Here is a 24,044-nt window from a genome sequence, read left to right on the forward strand (position 1 = left end):
AAAAGAGAAAGTTCCAAACAGAACCTCCTGACTCCTGGTTGCATCTCTCCATTCTCCATTATTTTTTTTACGTTATTAATGAGAACACTTCTTTTGCTGGTTTTTCTAGTTTTACTGAAACTAGAAAATGTGAAAGCCCCTGACTCCACCTTCTCTGTCTCCCTCTTGTCCATCACCAATTAGTCCCCACCCCCGAACTGTGTCTCCTCCTAAATACAGTTGAGGTGTTACTCCACTGTGAACCAGCCCTGCCTCTCAAACCCTCTATTCCTTATAAGTGCTTTGCAGTCTGTGAATTCCTGTTTCTCTTACATTCTCCATTGGGTTATAAACTTCTTACAAGTAGGGACTATGTCATATGCATTTTTGCATGCCTTTATGGGCTCTAACATTCTCTGTGTCTTACCAACAGTAGAAGTGTAAAATTATTTACTAATTGACTTAGTCAAGAGAGCCTTTAGGGCTTCCCTGGTGGCGCAGTGGTTGAGAGTCCGCCTGCCGGTGCAGGGGACACGGGTTCGTGCCCCAGTCCGGAAAGATCCCACATGCCGCGGAGCGGCTGGGCACGTGAGCCATGGCCGCTGAGCCTGCGCGTCCGGAGCCTGTGCTCCGCAACGGGAGAGGCCACAACAGTGAGAGGCCCTCGTACTGCAGGAAAAAATAAAGAAAAAAGAGAGCCTTTAACTATATTATGAAACTTTAATTGTGCTTTACTATTCGTTTATTTTTGTGTTAACCCAAATTGGGAGTGTAGTTGGGGGTGTGTGTGCTGCCCCTCTTACTAGAGAACAGCAGTTGGGATCAATGAGTTGGACAGAGTTGAGGATTGGTTTCCAGACCTTCTCAAAAGGGCAGATTTCTGTAGGAGGGCCTTGGAAAAAACATTTGGACTTTATCCGTGACTCAAGGCTTAGGCAGTTTCAAGGTCCAGTGTGGAGTATGAAGTGCTACAAAGCCAGCAACTCCCTCCCCCACAGATCAGAGTAAAGAGAACCAACTTCAGGGGACATATGCTAGATTACCAGACATTCCTCAGAAGAGGATGTGTTATTTTTTCCCTCTTATATTCTTCGTTCACTTTACATTTTAAAATTACATGTGGTATAGTCTGGGTTTTTAATTAAGAAGGGAAGTGAATTTCATATTAAATTACTTTAAAAATTTGCAGATGTTATTTTCATGATGAAATAACCCAATTTTATTTACAAGTGAAGTTTTAATTTTGTCAACTTTTCTCTCCTGTATCAAATGATCATTTTAAATCTGTCATCACATGATCTCCATTTTTGCCTTCCCTGTCACTTTTGAAAACAGCTATGTTAGTGTTCATTGGTGGGGTCCAGCCTTCTGCTCAATCATCAGAATTGTGGTCAGAGTACGGGCCTACAGTGAAGATTTTTCATTCTGTAAAAACTCATTAATTAGGATTCTGTTGCTTTAGATTTGTGGTAATTTAGGCCTGGCAAGTATTACTGACATTGAGTAAAATGTTTGGCCTTTTATGTATAAAATTGTCCTTTTTCCACTAATTTTCAAAATTATAGAGCTCAAGGAACCATAAAAGCTTGTCACAGATGCCTTACTTGACAGATGAGGAAACCAAGTTACAGAGGGTGGAAGAATATTTGAAGGTAGAAAAGCCCTGATCCTCTATCTTCAGATCCCCAAGATACCATGTAAAAAAGAGATACCTTTTGGGGCTTCCCTGGTGGCGCAGTGGTTGAGAGTCCGCCTGCCGATGCAGGGGACACGGGTTCGTGCCCTGGTGCGGGAAGATCCCATATGCTGCTGAGCGGCTTGGCCCGTGAGCCATGGCTGCTGAGCCTGCGCGTCCGGAGCCTGTGCTCCGCAACGAGAGAGGCCACAACAGTGAGAGGCCCGCATACCGCAAAAAAAAAAAAAAAAAAAAAGGTACCTTTTTAAAAATTCCAAAGTAGCTCTCACTTTGAACCCTGTACTGATGCAAGCAAGGCTTTCTTATCCACTATCTTCTGACCCCACCCCTTCTCATATTATTCTAACAGTGAAGTTATCTTTATATCCTATATGCCAGTAGGACTTTAATTAATCTAGAAATAATTTTGGAGCCATCACTGTACTATAAATGCATCTCCTCCACACTGCTTTCCTTCAAAGACAACCCTAAAGTGGCCACTTCTGGTAGAAAGAAAAAGAAGAGAAAGCCATGTGGTCCCCTTTCCTTCACAGCTGATGGTGCAGCCTGGAGCCAGAGCTGGCTTCCTCCTTCTGCCAGCAAGCCCTTAGTTGAGCGACCAACCCCTTAAGTCTGGCCCCCAAGTTGACTTTGGATCTTGCAAGTTCTTGAAGTTCATGGGCAAGCTCAAGGGATTGGCTGTGAAAAGCTGCCACCCTGGAGGCTACTTCCATTGTAAGCCTTGTCCCAGAATTTTGGAAGAGCACTAGTTAAGGTCAAAAGACATCTCACATCTTTCTCCAGAAGCTCTAAAACAATAGTGTGCATCCTTTGGGGATATGGATGGCTTTGGGACTAATGAAGACTATGGATACGCCTCCCACCCCATCCCCAAATATAGAGATGCATGTGCACAGACACACAATCACACAGCTTTGCATGCTATTTCAAGGGATCTCTACAGAGTGTAAAAATCAGTCTCCCTAACCTAGAGAGTTCAAATTTATGATGAGTATTACGTAAATTTGTATAGCACTGTATGGTTAATGGCACCTCTGAAATACATTATAGCATTTTATCCCAAATACCCTCATGTGGTAGGTATATTTCTTCCATTTAACAGATGTAAAATAATAGAAAATAATAGCAATAATGACATTATTAGTATTATTTATTGCTAATATTTATTGTTTGCTGTGTGCCAGCTACTATTCTAAGCACTTTACGTGTATTGACTTCCCTTTATAATGTCCTTTGTAAGTAGGAACTATTATTAGCCCTAGTTCAAAGGTCATCAAACTAAAGCAGAATTGTAGGGTGCTCACAGGATGGATAGGGCTTCAGAACCATGCATGGGGTTGAGTGGAATCTAAAACATCTTTCAGGGAATTCGCTGGTGGTCCAGTGGTTAGGACTCTGCGCTTCCACTGCAGGGGGCATGGGTTTGATCCCTGGTTGGGGAACTAAGATCCCACAAACCGTGCGGTGCTGCCGAAAAAATAAAAAAGTAAAACATCTTTCAGAGTTTGTGAATCAGTCTTAATTTTGTTCAGTACACTTTCCCTATGATGAACAATCTCCAACCAATTAAATCGCTTACTCAAATGCAGTGCCCAGGAGAGACTATACAATATTGACCCAACTTTTAATAGATAGCATGCCCGACCCCTGGCTCAACCGGTCCCTGTGGTTTCTCTAGAGGGTGGCCAGCTCCTGGATTTATCCTTGTACTCATACTATACTTCATGATGAAGAACTAATTCTCCCAAAAGAAGTTGGGGTGAATTAAGAAGGGAGAATGAATATTGGGCAGCTAAAAATGATAAGTGAATTGATGATTTGTTATTATCCCTTCCAACCATGGGATTTTGTTACTTTGTGATTCTGTGCCATCCCTCGGTTGAGCGATTGAATGAATTAATGGTGATCGAGTCCGTGCCAAATGTCCAGTGCCAGCAGCTGGAACTGAGGCTGAGTCCACACCCTGGGCCTGGAGAGCCCACCACATGAAAGGATACAGGAAGCCAAGCCTGTTTTCCTTTAAAAAAAAAAAAAAGGTAGTTGAGCTAACCACCATATTAATATAAGCTATTTTCATGGGAAAAGAATTTTATGTGTGGGGCAATGGGCCATAGTAAAAACTTTATTTTATTTTTAATTAAATGCTGGGTTTTCAGATGCCCTTGGGCCATACTAATATGTGAAGAGTAAATTCGTAATTTGTTGGGTTTTTACAAGGATTTATTGTGTAAAAGCAGCTCTTTGCTCCACTGTAGTTTTTCTGAGTCTCCCATCACCTTTGCCATAACCAACACACGTGGGGCTGAGTTTTTTACTCAGCACACCTCACAACATCTATTCATGTATTTCAGTCCAGATCTGATATTTTCACAAGGAAGGTCATAAATATAGACTGCTCCCCACACATGAACACTCCCACATACTTTTCCCCCCTTTTAGGGCTTCACACCCTGAGTAGGCACCTCAGCGAGGTAGTCCGATTGCTATAGTTGGGGTGTCATTGATCTTATGGAGCTAGAAATAGCATGACAGGGTAGGAAGAATACAGACTCCAAAGCCAGATGTATCTGGCATCCAATCAAAAACTCTGTTCAGTTTTTTTAAATTCTCTTTTTTCTCTATGTTTCATTTTGGATATTTTCTATTGCTCTGTCTTTAGCCTCTCTAGTCTTTGCGTCTACAATGTCAAGTCTGCTGTTAATCCCTTCCAGTGTAATTTTCTTTTGAGACATTGCAGTTTTCATCTCTAGAAGTTTGCTTCTTTAGGTATCTTCCACGTCTCTTCTTAACTCTTTTAATATAAAGAATACAGTTATAACAACTCTTTTTTAAAATTTATTTTATTTTTATTTACTTTTGGCTGCGTTGGGTCTTTGTTGCTGCGCGTGGGCTTTCTCTAGCTGCGGCGAGCAGGGGCTACTCTTCGTTGAGGTGTGTGGGCTTCTCACTGCAGTGGCTTCTCTTGTGGAGCACAGGCTCTAGGAGCATGGGCTTCAGTAATTGCGGCCCATGGGCTCAGTAGTTTTGGCGCACGGCCTTAGTTGCTCTGCAGCATGTGGGATCTTCCCAGACCAGGACTCGAACCCATGTCCCCTGCGTTGGCAGGCGGATCCTTAAACACTGTGCTACCAGGGAAGCCCTATAACAACTATTTTAATGGTTTTGCCTGATAACTCTAACATCTGTGTCATTTATCAATACAGCAAAACCAGATTGATTTTTTTCCGCATTGTGGGTCACATTTTCCTGATTCTTTGCATTCCTGGTAGTTTTTGATCAGATGCCAGACAATGTGAGTTTATTTTGTTGGGTGCCTGATATTTTTGCATTCCTGTAAATATTCTCGAACTCTGCTCTGGGGTATGGTTAAGTCGCTTGAAAATAGTTTGATCCTTTCCAGTCTTGTTTAGCTAGGCAGCCTGGGAGCAGTGCTCGATCTAAGGCTAATTATTCTCCACTACTGAAGATGACTATCTTGAGTCCTCTACTTAACATCCTGTGAACTCTGAGTTTTCCAGTCTGACTGGTAGGCATAACAGGGACCCTATATGAGTTCCCAGCACTGTTTCCTCTAATCCTTTGGTGTTATCTTTGCACTCAGGTAATTTATTCACATGAATGTGCTTATGTATCTGTTCTTGGCTGAATACTTGAGAGGACGCTGTGCAAATCTCTTTCTGGGCTGTTCTCTTCTCTGTACATTTTTTTATTCTGTCCTGTAAGCTCTAGCTGCCTTATATCTACTTGCTCTATTTCCTCAATTTAGGGAGTCTACTGCTTTCTGCCTGGGCCCTTCTTCCCTGTGCTGCCACCCAGAAATTTTCTTAAGGCAGTAAGTTGGGGCAATAGTAGACCTCACCTCATTTGTTCTTTATCTTGGGGATCCCTGTCTTTATTGCCTGGTGTCCAGTGTCTTGAAAAGTGTTATTTTATATATTTTATCTGGGATGTGTGTGTGTGTGTATTTCAGATCAGAGAGTAAACCTGTCCCTTTTACTCCATCTTGACTATAAATTAATGAGAAGTATGGCATATATAAAGAGGGTACCACTCAAGGATTTTTCTCCTTGCATACTGGTTACTGATTTCACTCAAAAATAAAATTCCCATAGTAAATTATTTTCATGTAGATTAGTGCTCCTTCCATCCTCCCTCCCTCCCTCCCTCCTTTCCTTCCTTCTTTCCTCCCTCCCTCCCTCCCTTCCTTCCTTCCTTCCTTCCTTTCTATCTTTTTTAATGCAATAGTGGCTAGCATGTTTAGGGTTGCTCAGTTACTCACTTTTCACAAATACTCATTGAGCATCTACTAGATACCGTATGTGCTGCAAGGCACCAGCAATATAAAGAGTGATGTGATGGTTCTTGCTTCAGAGTGGCTATAATGTGGTCATTGATTGAAAATTTCTCCAAAAGCACTCGTGAGTCAATTTCTTGCATATAGCCTATGAGTTGCCTTTTTTAATGAGATAAACAAAGGCTTTTAAAAAGGAAGAAAGAGAACATTTGACTAGCAAGTCTTATGAACAATGTATGGAAAATAGTAGGTACTCAATAAATACATATTATTTGAATGAATAAAAATTATCTGTGAATTTAATAATCATATTGATGATTTTAGGACCATATTTAGCTCAGTATGGCTTGAAGGGATTTGAAGATACTTTTCCATCTCACTTGCAAAGCAGTTTAATTGAAATTATGTATTACACCATTGATTTTCTTTGGTCATTGTGGTTGGCACTGGGGCCATGAGTGAGACATGGTTCTTGTCCTCCGAGCTTATGGTCTAGAATTGTGTGAAGTACTGGTTGTGTCAGAATACCTAGGAACGTACTTATCCCAGAATCATTGAGTCAGGGAGGGCTTCTAGGAGGAGGTGATGGCTAAGCTGCAGCCTGAACAAATGATACCTTTGGTGAAGAGGAAACTTTTGAATGAATCCAGTTCTTCCAAGGCCTAAACTACAGCTTTGGAAGCTAGACTCAGACTTTCATATCCACTGTCTACTTCTGTCCTCACTAATAGGTTTCATATAAAATTGGGTGAGCCATCATGGTAAAATCACCTTCCAAGCATGTACAGTGCAATATCCTGCCAGTACCTGCTTGAAATGAAAAGACCTAAAGTTCTGTCGCGTTTAATACAGAATCCATGAAAAAGTATCCCAGCAGAGGGCTGAGCACAGAGGGCTAAGGTCTTAACAAATGCTTGTTTAATTGAATTGAGGACATAAACTCTGAGAGGTGGCCAGGAGAGAAGTTGGGGAATCTGCTGCCCCCCTCCTCTCAGTTCTGGGCTGCTGCCCGAGTTCATCTTTCTTCAGTTGGTCCGGCTCTGCAACAAAGGAGTGCTTCAGTTCAGCAGAGCAGCATAGAGCTTGCTCGCATGCTGAGCAGGAGGGCTGTCGAGAGAGACTGTGTAGTAAATAAAGAGCGCTCATTGAAATGCCAAGTGTCACTACTTTGGCATTTAATTATCTGACTTGCTGGCAGCTGGAAGTAGGGAAGCAAGAGGAAAAAAAGAAGAAAGGCAGCGAGGAGCAGAAGGCAGAACTGGACAGTGATCTGATGTGGACAGTCAGCCAGGAGCACCACTTTCTAAGCACATCCTTAAAAAACACTCACTTTGTATCGACTGTTAGAATTACCTACATTTTTGAGAAGAAATTTCCGTTAAATTGCCTTATGATTTTTAAGAAATCACCGCTTGGAACATACAGAGGCACAATCAAGGAACTCTTAAAGTGAAGATCATTTTAGGTTATGTTCAGCGTGGGCTGTCAAAGGTGTCTAAACACACAGCAAGGTCGTGTGGGAAAGACATTCAAGCAGAGCAGTGCCAGTGCTGTGGGCGTTCTGTCCAATGTGAACGAACACCACTTGGCAGCCTGCTGGTCTTGCTTGCTTCTCCGGTGAGTAGAGAGCTGTGGGCTCTAGAGGCAGCAGAGAAAGGTTTTAATCCCGGCTTTGCCACTTACAGTGTGAATTTGGGCCTGTGTGTGTGTTATCAGTTCTTTCAACGCTTAAAACTGAAAACACTTAAAGCTTCCTATTGGAAGCTTTCGTTGTTTGGGTGCTGGCCTAAAAGTCACTTTTTGTAGTGCCTAGCACTGAGCTGATTATACTTGGGGATGTGTTTGAAAAATCTTTTTTTTTTAAAAGCAGCAGATCCCTTTTATTAAGCAAAATATTATATAAGGCATTTGTGTCTGAAACAAACAGAAGGAGCTAGCTGCTCAAAGGAGGAAGAGTGACCTCTCCCAACTCTAGACATCTTCAGGTCTTCATTCACATGTCACCTTTTCAGGAGACCTCCTCATACTCCACTTCTGCCTAAGTACCAAGCCCTCCCCAGCCCACCCCCAACTGCTGGCATTACTTTCCCCTTACTCAAGTCCTATTTTTCTTCGTAGGAGTTACCATATTTGCCATACAGTGCATTGATCTATTAGCTGTTGGTTTGCTCCTCCCCCACTGGAATATGTATCACATGTTGTGTTCTGTGCTATATCTCTAGCAAAGAGGTATCCCTAGTACCTGGAACAAAGTAGGCACTCAATCATTATCTTTTCAGTGAATGGTGCATAAGTAGTGACCAATATTAACACATACGGTTCCTGCTCTGATAGTCTCGTGTTGGGGAAAAACAGGTAGTCAGGCAACCATTGAACTGTGTGGTTAAGTGTTGTGCTGGGTGAAGTGTGAAGTGCTGTGGGGAAACAAGGAAAGGCCTCTGACCCAGACATGGGAGGTCTAGGAAGCCTTCCTGGAGGAGGAAACCTGATCACATAAGAAACTGAGGCTCATAGATGGTAAGTCCTAAGATCAGGTAGACTGAAAAGTGGAGGAGCTGGTGCAAAGTAATGAAATAGCACTGGTGTTGGTCTCCATTCTGAACATGTGATATTTAGAATCTGCAGAAGTTTTAGGACTTTAGTTGTGCCAATGGGGAGTCATAAAACCACGCCTACGTCATTGAAGATTGATTAGAACAGGATGGCTTGCAGGGATTGGGTCCAGGGAAAGTTCATATTATTCTGGAGAGTGAGAAACAGCATTGCTGAGGAGGTAGAGGTGAAACTGTGGATCTGTATGACTATGAAAGTGATAGTAGCAAGTTTGGGGTTTTGTCAGGATCTGATCCAGGAGAAGTTGCCTTTAAAACAAACATTCCGGGCTTCCCTGGTGGCGCAGTGGTTGAGAATCTGCCTGCCAGTGCAGGGGACACGGGTTCGAGCCCTGGTCTGGGAAGATCCCACATGCCGTGTAGCAACTGGGCCCGTGAGCCACAGCTACTGAGCCTGCGCGTCTGGAGCCTGTGCTCCGCAACAAGAGAGGCCGTGACAGTGAGAGGCCCGCGCACCGCGATGAAGAGTGGCCCCCACTTGCCACAACTAGAGAAAGCCCTCGCACAGAAGCGAAGACCCAACACAGCCAAAAATAAATAAATAAATTTAAAAAAATAAAAATAAAACAAACGTTCCATGTCTAGGCATTAAAACGGTGGCTATCCTATAGTGCAAAACAAAATTTTTTAATGAAGATACTTTGACCTAAGAGTTCCAATTCTAAGAATTTATCCTAAGGTAATTCTAACATCATAATCCAATTATATGTGTGTGTGTATAGTACATGTTCATGTATGGAGAGTACATGTTTATGTACTCTATATTATTGTTAATAGTATATATGCATATACACATATCATTGCAAAATAATTGGGGACTATCTAAATGTCCAACAAGAGGGAGCTGATTAAATAATATGGGTAATTCATAATGGCATATTATGCAGTTGTTAAAAGTGACAATTTTGAGATATATTTATTTACATGGAAAGATAACTAAGTTATTAAGCAAAACGCCTTATAGTATATAAAGTATATATATATTATATATAATAGTGTGATTTCATATTCTAAAGAAAAGTGTGTGTGTTTATTTGTGTGTATATATATATATATAAAGCATTTATATATTTCCATGGGATAAACTACAGAAGGGCATATATCACTATATTAACCGTGTTTATGTATATTAACAGTGTTTGTTTATGCAATCAATACATTTTTATTCATGTAATGAGAATCACTGGAAAGAAGTACAGTGATAATTATATACGCACCACCCCTTTAAGAAATGGCTAGACATTTGGCAACAGTTTTTCTCCCAGCGGTCATCACCTCTGCCTTCTCTTGGGCTGAGAAGTATTCCCAACTGCATGTGAACTTCTCTGGAGGGCTTCTACCTTTCTCCCAGATCCTCCCCTCCTGTGAGCTTTTCACAAGAAGGGTCCATTTTTCAGTACACAACCAAGACTGCCATTTGTCTCTCAGGTTTAGACCAGCGGAGAGTGCACCCAGTGGCATCAACTGGCCTTTTGCTGTCATTAAATATTACTGTTTTACACTCACAAATAAAAGTTAGCAGCATTTCATTGCTTCATAGTGTGAAATTAGACCTCCTAACCAGCTGGATGCAACAGCCTGGCGTAGAAATGGTGATGACTGCTAGTGTTCGTGGTTCAATTCAATTAGGAATATTTTTTTCTCCCCTTTGGTGAAAGGGGTAGTCAAGATGAATGCCTCACAAACTTCTGAAATATGTACTTGTATAAAAGAACTATTAAAGTAGAGTAACATCTCTATGATCTTTGAACTAAGCCGTCATTCTGCCATTATTGATGTAGCTGCTTTAAGCCGTCTAATTAAAATCGGAGTGACAGATTTGTTATTGAAAATCTCAAACCCAGCTCACATCCCATACAGCACATCTGAGCAGGGTATATATCTGCTGTTTTGATGGACTCTTAAAATTGCTAAGCTGTGCCGGGTGCCAAAAGGAATTCAATAAATCTTTTCTTTTCTTACTGAGCAGCTCTCGTTAGTCTTTTTAATAATAGCACTAGTGGATATCAACTTTAGTTCTCCAAAATAAATTAAGTGTGTCCATTAGGGTTGTAATTATAGCATCGGATATGAGTTTATTCTGCTACAAAGAGATGGCCAGGCTGATAGAGCCAAGAGCTCTCCTCTCGGCCCTCTGCATTTCAAACATTGTTTTGTGCATAAAATGTGGATCTAATATCTGAGTTGGGGAGGGGTGGCCTCTGAAGGTCTTTTCGTCATCTGAACTGACAATATTTCTCCCTCCTTGGAGTTCTGAGCATACGGTATCAAGTGGTGTGAATTTTGCAGATACTAAATGAAAGCTGGTCACCAACGAGCAGCCCGCAGTTCAGAGCCTGCTAAACAAACTGCATAAACCTTGGAGTAGGAGAACATGACAGAAGCCTGCGTTATCTGAAAATTTAGCTAATTTTCTTTTTAAAACCATCTGTCATGGTTATTCAGATTTGAGGGCTAAATGGAACGGAAGGCATTGCTGGGGGATTAAACAAGTTCTCTGAAAATATTTTCATACCCTTCCCTCTTGTCAGAAGCTTTTTTTTTTTCACCAAAGATGTCATTCGAGTGTTTGGGTTTGTTTTTTTTTTTTTTAAGTTTCTGTCTTCCATGCCATGGGAAAACTTTGTCACCCTGTTGGTACTAAAGAATGGAGTGGGATGCAAGTAGATGAGTGTGTAGTGTATAAGGTTTATCCTGGACTTCTGGATCTCACAGCCTTATAATGTCATTCTCAGTCCTGATTGAGATGTCTGGATATTCTAAATTAATCCATAAGAGATTTCTGCAGAGGTTGGCAGAGGGTAACATTTAAGCAGAGCCCTTTTCCTCCCCATGCCCAGAAAAGAGGAAGGAATTACTGAGCAGAAAAAAAATGAGCAAGGGGGCCGGAGAGTGCATTTTCATAGCAAGAATCTACCAACACTCTCTTGTCATCGTTATTTTTCCACTTCTTCCTCCAACTTGGAAGAAAAGTTCCTGTTATTTCTTAATTCATGAACAGTAACACAGATATTAGAAGCTCTGTTTTCTTGGGCAAGTGTGGAAATAGGAAGTTTGAAAAGATATTTACATCTTTTAAATATGTATGGAAGGTAACCTCCCTCCTTTCCCATCTTCTGACTTCATTATTAAAAGAAAAAAATTCACGTGGTGATGTGAAGGCAACTGAGTGTCATTTCCCTTTAAATAGTACAAAACATATAGGGGCAGGATTGCATTTGTCACAAATTGTCAAAATATATTTTTTTAAGAAACCAAAATCTTATAGGGATGGCTCCAAATGTGCCTGATTTCCCTGAGCAGTGAGCAGCTTGACCTTTACATTAGCAGATATATTTATAAATACACATATGGCCCGCTAGGACCTGATTGGCTACTGATCTGATGAGCCAGCAACAGAATTATGGTGTATCACCTGAGTGGAGTTTAGTTTGCTTTTAGTTTTTTTTTTTTAAGTTACTGATTTACCTTAGAGGTTTTCACTTGCAGTCACCTAATTTATCTGCGTTCATTGACAGGTGTAATTTGTTAATGCAGTCTGTGAAAGCGGAGAGGTTTTGAATGTTTTGATGTGTTTTGTGGGATCTTTACATGATAGCTTTTTTCCTCATGAATCCGTGACACTTGTCAAGATGGACCACAACCAAGGGCATAAAAGAGAGCTGGACTCGCAAGGTTTGTGTTACAAAAATGAAAGAAAATGTTCTGTATTTAAAATATAAGATTATAATACTTAATGCCCCTTTAAAAACTATACCACAACCCCAGGAGATTCTACTCTTTTTCCACCTGAGCTGGGAATCACTGATTTAGGAGGCTTCTCCCAGCTGCTGCTTCTTCCTCATCCTCCATATGCATTAGCATGCTTTCTAAGCCAATGCCTTTTCTTTTCTTTTCCTTTTTCTTTTTCGCATTCACATTTCTGGCTGCCTTTTAATTCCTGAATAATCACCTTTCTCTAGCTGATGACATTAAAGGACATTTTCCCTACATTAAAACAATGAAATTGCCTGAGTGAACTGAGTACTTTTGCAGCTAAGTTCATTTCTTTTTCAGCTTCACAGGCACAGTGAAACGTGTAAATAGGGAACCTTAATTTTCCCTCAGCTGCAATCTATAGTCTTTAACACTTTTGAGGTGGAAAAAACATACGAATGCTCTTCTTTTAAACTTGTAATAGTTTCATTGTAAATTCCCCACATACTCTTTGTCCTCTGTAATAGAGAGCAGTTGCTTTTTCTGAAGGCGCAAATGGAACTGATTGACTTTTAGAGAATAGTAGAGGCCACATGGCTCTTTAGGGAAGTTTTCCGCCCTCACTAGGTGCCTTAAAAGCATTAAAATCACTAAGAAACAAAAATTTCAAATGGAGCAGAGGATCCTTTATGGAAGTAACTACTTCTTTATATTTGTAGACAAGGTAATCCAGAAGCTCTGTTGAATAGAAATATAACCCCACTGTCAGCTCTGTATCAGAGAGAGGTTTTGGATCTAGAAATTAATTAGTAAAGAAGAGAAAGGATAAAATTAAATCATGGTTCCTTCATATCATCGATTTTCTTGAGTGCAGTAGAAACCATTCATTAATTTATTCAAACCCAGTTCTTGACCTGCCACTGTATGTAATTCATAAAGTTTCATGTAGGAAAAGAAGAAAAAGGTGTGAATCCAGAACTTTTCACTGTTTTCATGTATGGTAGAAAAGGTCTTGAAGAGCTTTACACATCTCACTTGCAAAATAAAGTAGAAATGAGTGAGAATTTGTACCATATGTCCACCTATTTTTTGCACTTACAGGAATCACAAGTGATCTGAGTTCATAAAATGCTGATTTTTTCTAAGAATTTTCCTTTCTCTTAGGATATCTCACCTAGGTCTGCGAGGCTTCAGATGGATTACAATAAAAAATTTGGTTAGCTTTCAACAGCAAAAGTTCAGTAAACATGTGAAAAATTTACAGAAATAAAATATTGGAAACATTTATATTTTCCCCTTCTTAATTACATAGTTTGAAACGATGTGTATTTTTCAAGCTGTTCTTCCATGACTCTCATTTTATTTTTAACTATTATTTGGAGGTTGCCGTTTTGATAGTCCTAGTTTTATGTTATCAGAGATATTTATTCTCAGATCTAATTTGCTTCGTATTAAAAATTTTCACAACAGTTTTGTGTGAAAATTATTTCCATAGTGAAGTATAATAGTAAAAGGAATAGGCTAGGATTAGCATGGTCAGTAAGAACAGGTAAATTATTTGTGTAATAAAGAACTTGGCCTTGCCCAATGAGGAGTTTCCTCTGCCTTCAGCTTCTGGGAGGTAACCTATGTCATACCTGATAGGAGTGTCTTTTTTTAGAGTGGGAGTTGCCCACAACAGATTTAGGGTGAGCTGGCCACACCAGGAAGACAATCATGTAAGTTAGGGTGAGGGCTTTGGGGTCTCCTGATATCAGTCAACCTGGAAGCTGAGATCAGCCATGAGAGCATTCAGTCAATCAAGCATGCCTATGTAATGGAGCCCTAATAAAAACTCTGGGAGGGCTTCCCTGGTGGCGCAGTGGTTGGAAGTCCGCCTGCCGATGCAGGGGACACGGGTTCGTGCCCCGGTCCGGGAAGATCCCACATGCCGCGGGGCGGCTGGGCGCGTGAGCCATGGCCGCTGAGCCTGCGTGTCCGGAGCCTGTGCTCCGCAACGGGAGAGGCCACAACAGTGAGAGGCCCGCATACCACAAAAAAAAAAAAAAAAAGATAAAACAGAAATAAAGAGACTTAAAAGATATAACAACAAAATGCAAGGTTCAGACCTTATTTAGATACTAATTCAAACAACTCCTGTTAAAAATATAATTTTGACACAATTGAGAACATTTAATTTTTTTAATTTAGTTTTAAAAATTTGGACAGTGCTTTAGAAAAACCCAGGACAAATCTGATAATAGTATTGTGGTTATGTAACAAAATATTTATATATTTTTAAAATGTACATTGAATTATGTAGGATTTAAATAGCACGATATATGAGATTTACTTTAAAATATATCAGAAATAAAAGGAAAAGGATTAGGTAAAGAATGCATCAAAAATCTTAATAATGGTTGAATGGTAATGAAGGGAATTGGAGGGTCATCACGCTATCCTTTCTACTGTTGTATATGTTTAAAGTGTTTTATAATAAATTGTTTTCAAGTATTCTTTTTTTAAATGAAAGAAACCAGAAATAAGGTGGACTTTTGCTGGCCCTAAGTACTGAAGAAGCTCATGCTTACTTGGGGAGCCCCTTGTCTAGGACATCATTATCTGTAATGCAGGGTTCTTGCAGCCTGAAGAAGCTAACATGCCCTCCACAACTGAACAGCTGTACTCCCCACCCTCTGTCCCGTTCACAGGATCCAGAGGTGTAACCAGTAACCAGAGTGTAGAATGAGGAAAGTTTAAAGTTAAACTAGATAGAGAAATAAAAGAATTGGGTTGGTTTGTCAGATGCACAGATTTTATCCTAAAACAGAGAAGAATGATCTCAAAGCCCTCAAAGTCATACTGGGGACTTTCATACTTCCCAAATCAGGCACTACTCTTCAAAACAGAATTTTTTTTTTTTTGTAAATAATGTACAAGTTCAGCGTTCCATAGAACAACATACCTCTCTATGGCATCCTAAGCTAGATATGAAAACTAGTGCAGATATGAAATGCTAACCTGCTACAGTGTGTTCCATGAAAGTTAAGGGTCCTAACACACCTTTTTGAACAAAAGCCTCTATCTACTTGTATCACAGATGGCAGGACAATGCCTGCTTCTCAAGTAGTTTCTTGTTGGCAAACAGGTGCCACTCAAAACAGCGGCACCCTCAGTACTGCAGTACTGCCTCCAGGGGCGACTGCTGACCTGAAGGAGAAGGTGAGATGTGTCACCTGGTCTCTTTCCAACTCTGGAAATAGACTGGCGTTCTCAAATGTAGTAGGATCTAATTGTTGGAGCCAAATCATCAGTTAAATATACAGCAGTCCTTTTCAAGGAACTGTTATCACAGGCTTAAGTGTAAATACACCAAATGGAGTAGTTGCAGTGCGCCCATCAGATAACCGTATGCCCATCAGCTACTGTGTGTTCCGCAGATTAATTTATTGTGTTTAGACCCAGCTTTGCATCCTGGCAGTCATGGTGCCAACAGAGCCTGAGCATGTCAGTTGTGTCTGCCTCTTAACTGTGCGATAGATCTCTTTTCATTTCCCTTTCTCTCTTCTCACAAACCTGTTATTTAGTTTCCCCAAATAGCATATTCAGAATTTTCTCATTTCTGAAGAATACCATTTTTAGGTGCAAATGATGACTGCATAGAAATTGAGTAATGAATCCTTTTGTTATGCTGGGTCAATTTTGTCATGACCCAGTCTTACTTTGTGTCAGTGACACCATTAAAATACAAAATAGAATTCATCCTCAAGCCCCTTCTGATGTTAAGTGACATCAGACAGAAAGTGTTTGTTGTCTTCGTGTGGACAGGAAGGGTCTGAAATGAGCCCCCCAAATGTCCTCACTTTAAAGAGGAGTAACATGGCTACCTTGCCATGGCTCCACAAGGCTCCTTCTCCCCCTCCCCCTTCCCACCTCCCTCCCTCCCTCCCTCCCTTTCTTCCTTCCTTCCTTTTTTATTTTACCCCAGGAGACCAAGGTCATACAGCAGGACAAATATAGCCAACTTTGAACCTCTGAGTCTGCTTTGAATTTAGGGAATACTCGTCTTCTCATCTTTCTCTCTTTAATTGCCAGCTTCACATTAGGGTGGTTACTTGACAAAAGTTCTCAGAAGTTTAGAAAAGGTTGAGCTGTGTTGACTGGAGTGAGGGTTTTGTCTGTATGTCAGTGATCAAAGCAATCTCAGCTTCTGCTGCCACAAGTAATCTTGTATCACCATATTCTAGGAGAGGGCTTCTCAACCTCAGTACTACTGACATTTTGGGCTGGATAATTCTTTGTTGGGGGACTGTTCTGTGCATTGAAGAATGTTTAACAGCATCCCTGGCCTCTACCCATTAGACACTAGTAATGTCTCCCCCTGCCCTCCCCCTACACACACTCAGTTGTGACAACTTAAAAGCATCTCCAGATATTGACAGATGTTCCCTGGGAGGCAAAATCGCCCATGGTTGAGAATTGCTGCCCAAGGATGTAGCACTGGTGATCTGTTTCAAATTTTTTGAGAAGATGGCTATGCCACACTTTCAGGTTGATAAAATGATAACTTCTCCTTCTTCAAATAATGCATTTGTTTTCCCAAGGTGACTAGGGAAGAGAAAAATTTCCATTTTGAACTCCATGTCCCATAAATTACCAGAATTTTCAGTTAGAGGAGAATCAAAACTATCTTCTCCTAAATATAAGAACTGTAAGATCAAATTACTTTTGCATTTTTTTCACCATTAAGGTATCTTCTTCATGACAATTTTCGTCCCAAATCTTTACCAGCATTAGTGAAACAACAAGGGTCTTATTTACTCTCCGCTTTAGGAAACCTCTGAGCTTAAGCAGAAGGATCTGTGCTAGATATTTGGTGATTATATGTGTGTACCAGCTCTGAAAACCACCTTTAATAATTGTTTTCAAATTACCTTATGTGCCAGCTTTTTGCGCTTAAGCAGATACGAAAGCTAAAGCGAAATTACTGGCTTCCTGGTTGACAGTGAGGGTGTGTGAATGCAGTACATGTTATTAATTTGGAATACAGAATGACTGTACAGTTCTAAATGAAATATTTTATCGTAGGTAGCATTTATCCCCCAAGTTGCAAGACATATCCTGAAACAGGAAATAACAGAATCAACTTAAAGTCCCTCATCTAGCTTTCTTCCCTAAAAGTATACTCTGAAAATGCTTCTTTTTGAATTTTACTTAATTTCTGGACAGAGGTGCTGGATTGCCTAACTTTCCAGTCATCAGGAATGGTTGCTCTGAAAGCAACCATTTGGGCTTCTAACAACGGGAGCATGGAACTTAAAAATTAAGGATGCAGGTTATTTTGGTTAATTCATACACAGCAAGCTGAGTCCTTCACAGTCGTTCTGTTTGGTTGTGAAAAAGAAATCTCCAGAAGAATCAAAAAGCTATCCTGGGCTTTCAGAAGCTTTTTTTAAAAAAAAACATTTATTTATTTTTGGCTACGTTGGGTCTTCGTTGCTGCGCTCGGGCTTTCTCTAGTTGCGGCGAGTGGGGACTACTCTTCATGGTGATGCGCGGGCTTCTCATTGAGGTGGCTTCTCTTGTTGAGGAGCATGGGCTCTAGGCATGCGGGCTTCAGTAGTTGTAGCACGCGAGCTCAGTAGTTGTGGCTCGCGGACTCTAGAGTGCAAGCTTAGTAGTTGTGGCACATGGCCTTAGTTGCTGCTCCGCGGGCATGTGGGATCTTCCCGGACCAGGGCTTGAACCCTTGTCCCCTGCATTGGCAGGTGGATTCTTAACCACTGCGCCACCAGGGAAGCCCCAGAAGCTTTAACACAGAAATATCTGCTTTCATGGAATTGATCCTGATCACCTTATATCAATTCTGATCAAGTCACCAAATAGCTATGCATCTGGTATGTGCAAGAACAAAAGATCTACTTTGAGTGGAAACATTGGACATTAATAAATCGTTTCCCAGGACCTACTCTTCTTTGGAGATACTTCTTGTCATGTATAGGGAATCTGTAGGGTCTGCTTACTTTTCTTTTTAACGTCTTTATTGAACTTGTTACAGTATTGCTTCTGTTTTATGCTTTGGTTTTTTGTCTGCAAGGCATGTGGGATCTTATCTCCCTGACCAGGGATCACCCGCTACATTGGAAGGCAAAGTCTTTTTTTTTTTTTTTTTTTAACATCTTTATTGGAGTATAATTGCTTTACAATGGTATGTTAGTTTCAGCTTCACAACAAAATGAATCAGTTATATATACACATACATTCCCATATCTCTTCCCGCTTGCGTCTCCCTCCCTCCCACCCTCCCTATCCCACCCCTCCAGGCGGTCACAAAGCACCGAGCTGATCTCCCTGTGCTATGCGGCTGCTTCCCACTAGCTAACTACCTTACTTTTGGTAGTGTATATATGTCCATGCCTCTTTATCGCTTTGTCACCGTTTACCCTTCCCCCTCCCCATAGCCTCAAGTCCATTCTCTAGTAAGTCTGTGTCTTTATTCCTGTTTCACCCCTAGGTTTTTCATGACATTTTTTTTTTAAATTCCATATATATGTGTTAGCATACGGTATTTGTCTCTCTCTTTCTGACTTACTTCACTCTGTATGACAGACTCTAGGTCTATCCACCTCATTACAAATAGCTCAATTTCGTCTCCTTTTATGGCTGAGTAATATTCCATTGTATATATGTGCCACATCTTCTTTATCCATTCATCCGATGTTGGACACTTAGGTTGTTTCCATCTCTGGGCTATTGTAAATAGAGCTGCAATGAACATTTTGGTACATGACTCTTTTTGAATTATGGTTTTCTCAGGGTATATGCCCAGTAGTGGGATTGCTGGGTCATATGGTAGTTCTATTTGTAGCTTTTTAAGGAACCTCCATACTGTTCTCCACAGTGGCTGTATCAATTTACATTCCCACCAACAGTGTAAGAGGGTTCCCTTTTCTCCACACCCTCTCCAGCATTTATTGTTTCTAGATTTTTTGATGATGGCCATTCTGACTGGTGTGAGATGATATCTCATTGTAGTTTTGATTTGCATTTCTCTAATGATTAGTGATGTTGAGCATTCTTTCATGTGTTTGTTGGCACTCTGTATATCTTCTTTGGAGAAATGTCTATTTAGGTCTTCTGCCCATTTTTGGATTGGGTTGTTTGTTTTTTTGTTATTAAGCTGCATGAGCTGCTTATAAATTTTGGAGATTAATCCTTTGTCCGTTGCTTCATTTGCAAATATTTTCTCCCATTCTGAGGGTTGTCTTTTGGTCTTCTTTATGGTTTCCTTTGCTGCGCAAAAGCTTTTAAGTTTCATTAGGTCCCATTTGTTTACTTTTGTTTTTATTTCCATTTCTCTAGGAGGTGGGTCAAAAAGGACCTTGCTGTGATTTATGTCATAGAGTGTTCTGCCTATGTTTTCCTCTAAGAGTTTGATAGTTTCTGGCCTTACATTTAGGTCTTTAATCCATTTTGAGCTTATTTTTGTGTATGGTGTTAGGGAGTGATCTAATCTCATACTTTTACATGTAGCTGTCCAGTTTTCCCAGCACCACTTATTGAATAGGCTGTCCTTTCTCCACTGTACATTTCTGCCTCCTTTGTCAAAGATAAGGTGACCATATGTGCGTGGGGTTATCTCTGGGCTTTCTATCCTGTTCCATTGATCTATATTTCTGTTTTTGTGCCAGTACCATACCGTCTTGATAACTGTAGCTTTGTAGTATAGTCTGAAGTCTGGGAGCCTGATTCCTCCAGTTCCTTCTTTCGTTCTCAAGATTGCTTTGGCTATTCGGGGTCTTTTGTGTTTCCATACAAATTGCAAATTTTTTTGTTCTAGTTCTGTGAAAAATGCCAGTGGTAGTTTGATAGGGATTGCATTGAATCTATAGATTGCTTTGGGTAGTAGAGTCATTTTCACAATGTTGATTCTTCCAATCCAAGAACATGGTATATCTCTCCATCTATTTGTATCATCTTTAATTTCTTTCGTCAGTGTCTTATAATTTTCTGCATACAGATCTTTTGTCTCCTTAGGTAGGTTTATTCCTAGATATTTTATTCTTTTTGTTGCAATGGTAAATGGGCAGGATACAAAATTAATGCACAGAAATCTCTGGCATTCCTATATACTAATGATGAAAAATCTGAAAGTGAAATGGAAGGCAAAGTCTTAACCACTGGACCACCAGGGAAGTCCCTCTGCTTACTTTTGAACTTCTGCATTTCTTACCTGAATGTGGATTCTAGGCAACCTTTTATTCAAAGAAAGAATGATAGCTTAAAACAGAGATTGATATTCCAACCTTCTGAGTCTTCACTTTGTGCTGACAAATTAATTGTCTGTTTTACCTTCTTTGAACAGCGAGGTTCTGTTTGGTTTGTCGGGTCACGTGCATTTCATTACACTACACCTTGGTGACAAAGGAAGCTTAGGGGTAAAAATGAACCCAGAGATGAGTCAAGCATTTGGCTTGAGCTCTGTGGCTCAAAAATGGTCAAGTCGTTGGTTCTGACGGTGCGTCCTCTGACACATGGAAAAGACCTGTGGCAAGTCGTGTTGATGGAGCCTCACACATTTTCCAAGGGATGTTTTGTCTCTAGACTGTGGAGTCATATTTGAATTTGCTCATTTACTCATATTTAAATTCTACCCAGACAGCCCAGTCTAAACCCCAATGGATGGGATAACTGCCTAAATATACCAAATGTATTTAGTAATTCAGACTTTCCCCTCTGGAATTAAAGATTGAATTTCTTTTAAGAATAATGATGAAATGTTCTATTTTTTGATCTACGTGGCAGTTACATGGGTATGTTCAATGTGCAATAATTAATTGAGCTGTATGCATATCATTTGTATGGCTTCCTAGATATAGTACTTAAATGAAAAGATTTATTTTAAAAAGAGTCATGCTGAAATTGACAAGACTAACAAAAGTTTATAAAAGGGGAAAAAACTTACCCGTGGAAAAAATAAAATCACAGCACCTTAGTGAGCTTCCAGCTATCATTTGTATAGTTTAATCAAACATCTTTGCAAATGTACCTCTATTAAGCATTTTTATAGGAGGCTTATCACAGAAATATGTATTTTTCATATGTGCGTACAGTCATGATTTCATTTTGTAATGCTGTAAATGCTATCTCCTTTAAAAGAAATCTTTGTTGCTTTACTGATAAGATTTCTGTATTATTTAATTAGACTACAATGGGTATTGAGACCAGTACCATTGGACTATATATCATTTCATCAGCACCCTAATTAGTCTAAGCATTTACTGTATCTCCACTGCTCCATTCAGTTGGAATAACTTTGAGAGCCAGTAAAGGTGAGGTTTCATCCTGAATATCATGCCACTTCTGCTGCATGATAAAATCATATTGTCGAGGGCTTCATCCCCTTCAACCAGCACTGTGAATTTGAAATCCAGTTTTGAAACCTCTTCAGTTATAACCCAGACGTCTCCACAATCCATATAATATTTTAGCCCACACATTTGGTAAAACCATATGAATTCAGAATTATGGTGAGGAGGGAGAAAGGAGAAGGAGAAGCTAACCTGGGTTAGTGGAAAATGTAATTATCGTTTTTAAAGATATCATTTATGGGATTTTTCTTTGCAAAGAGCAAAGTGAAATTTGCTTACAACGATGTACGAAGTATTTTCCTCACCTCCTGCTCCCAATCACCCTCCCCCTTAAAATAATGTGTTAACAATTTGATGTCTGTCTGTACATTCTTGATGATTATAGAAACATACAAACATATGCACACATATGATTTTTTCTTTCGTATTACAGGATGGGATCATACTATATATATTTCTCAGCACATCGTATATCATGGACATTTCTCCAAGTCAGTCCATGTAGCCCTAATACATTCTTCTTAATAGCCACGTCACAGCCTATAGCATTGATGTATTGTAACTGAGGATTCAGGCAATGTCCTGTTTTTCTGCCCCTATAACAAATGAAGCAATAAATACACTGGTATATTTATTCATATATATTAATATTGGGTAGAGAACTTTTAAAGAAAAGTGGATTTAAAAAACTATTTTCGGGCTTCCCTGGTGGCGCAGTGGTTGAGAGTCCGCTTGCCGATGCAGGGGACACAGGTTCGTGCTCCGGTCCGGGAAGATCCCGCATGCAGCGGAGCGGCTAGGCCCGTGAGCCATGGCCGCTGAGCCTGCGCGTCCGGAGCCTGTGCTCCGCAACGGGAGAGGCCACAACAGTGAATTGCCCGCGTACCGCAAAAACAAACAAAAAAACCAGACTATTTTCAGGTGCATGTAGTAACTGAAAATGAGTTAGCCAGGCACAGGCAGACAGAGATTCTTAGTGGTGGTTTTTACTAAATGCCCAAGAAGAATCGCACGTACTGTATCAATCGTGTACATGATTGAGGGGTCCTCAAAATGTCAATTTTTGGCAGAAAATAGATTGCCTGGGGTTGGGATGGGAACAAAGATTCACTGTAAATGGGCTGAGCTGATTGATATTCTCATCATTGGGATGCTGAGAATGCTCTAAAATTGGACTATGGTGAGAGTTGCACACCTCAGTAAATTTACTAAAGAGTAATTTAAGTGTACTTTGAAATTGAGTGAATTTTGGTATGCAAATTATACCTCAATAAAGTTGTTTAAAGAGGTAAATTTTTAAAGCAGTTCATGGGACATCTTTTTTTTATATCATTAATTAGCATTATCTGAGAAAAAAGGTTTCCTTCAGTAAAGGCAATTTCAGCCCACCAACACCTGTTTGATTTATTACAGTCTCAGAATTCTTGGACTTTGCTCAATAAATATTTTCTGCATTTAACTAACTAAACTTTTTTTGCTCCTGCTGACCGCAGTAGTCATTTTCCAGGGTGACATTTAAGAAAGCCATGATCTTATTATTTAGACACTGATGAGTTTTATCAGTCCCATTCAGTCATTCACTCAGCAGTTACATACTGAGTACCAGTGTATGCCAGGCACTGTTCTAGTAATTTGGAATGTATCTATGTCTAAGAAAGTTGAAGACACCTGCCCTCTTGGAGCCTGTACTCTAACTTAAAGTCAGAGAAAGGAGAGAAGACCATTATTTCATATTGTAAAGCAGGGCTTCCCAAATGAATTACCAGGGTTTCTTGTTAAAATGCAGCTTTTGGTTCAATAGGGATGCCATCTGGACTTCTGGATTTCTACCAAGCAGTCAAGTGATGGTAATGCTGCTGGTCTGAAGACCACACTTTGAGGAGCAAGGTTTTAACATACAGTGACATGTATGTACACAACAGTCATGCTTTTAAGAGGTTGTACTGTATTTCACACCCTGTGTTCCCCTCGATTCCCTCCATTTGCTGGGACCCAGATAAACAACACAGGTGGGAATGTTGGTGGCCTTGATAATCACCTGGTACCTCTTCAGCATTCTTTGCTGGATGAGAGATGTGCTGCCTGCTCCAAAGAGTAGGAACATAGCTGGTCTTGGAAGTAGCATCTTCTGGCTACCCCTTCCGCTGCACTGGCCTTCCTCTCCGCATGCTTGGTCTGGAGGTTAGGAAGCTTGAATTTTTCTGCAGATCTTCTATAATTCTTCTATAGACCCTTGATGATTAAAACATAGTAAGCTACTGAAAGTTACAAACCAGTGAATTCTAGTGATTGAATTAGGAAAGAGGTATGGTGAAGGGAAACTAATATCAATATTTTTGAGTGACTACTCTGTACATTTAAGCATTCTGTGATGCATAAACCTTAGGAAGTCTTTATTATTATTTTCATTTTCAAAC

At 40.2% G+C, this 24,044-nt stretch overlaps 2 protein-coding genes across 2 annotated transcripts in view; both read left to right on the plus strand.

Annotated features, from left to right (window-relative positions):
* The window catches only part of GLIS3 (GLIS family zinc finger 3), a 375,244-nt gene that overhangs the window by 211,760 nt on the left and 139,440 nt on the right, over positions 1 to 24,044 (plus strand). The gene's annotated exons all lie outside the window — the stretch shown is intronic.
* The window catches only part of LOC101285802 (histamine N-methyltransferase-like), a 37,893-nt gene continuing 26,062 nt past the window's right edge, over positions 12,214 to 24,044 (plus strand). The window contains exons 1-2 of the mRNA XM_049711233.1: positions 12,214 to 12,256; positions 15,405 to 15,478. Coding sequence (XP_049567190.1) covers positions 12,214 to 12,256; positions 15,405 to 15,478 — 117 coding nt within the window. The remainder of the gene's footprint in view (positions 12,257 to 15,404; positions 15,479 to 24,044) is intronic.

This window comes from Orcinus orca, chromosome 6 (genome assembly GCF_937001465.1).
Source record: "Orcinus orca chromosome 6, mOrcOrc1.1, whole genome shotgun sequence".
NCBI lineage: Eukaryota > Metazoa > Chordata > Mammalia > Artiodactyla > Delphinidae > Orcinus > Orcinus orca.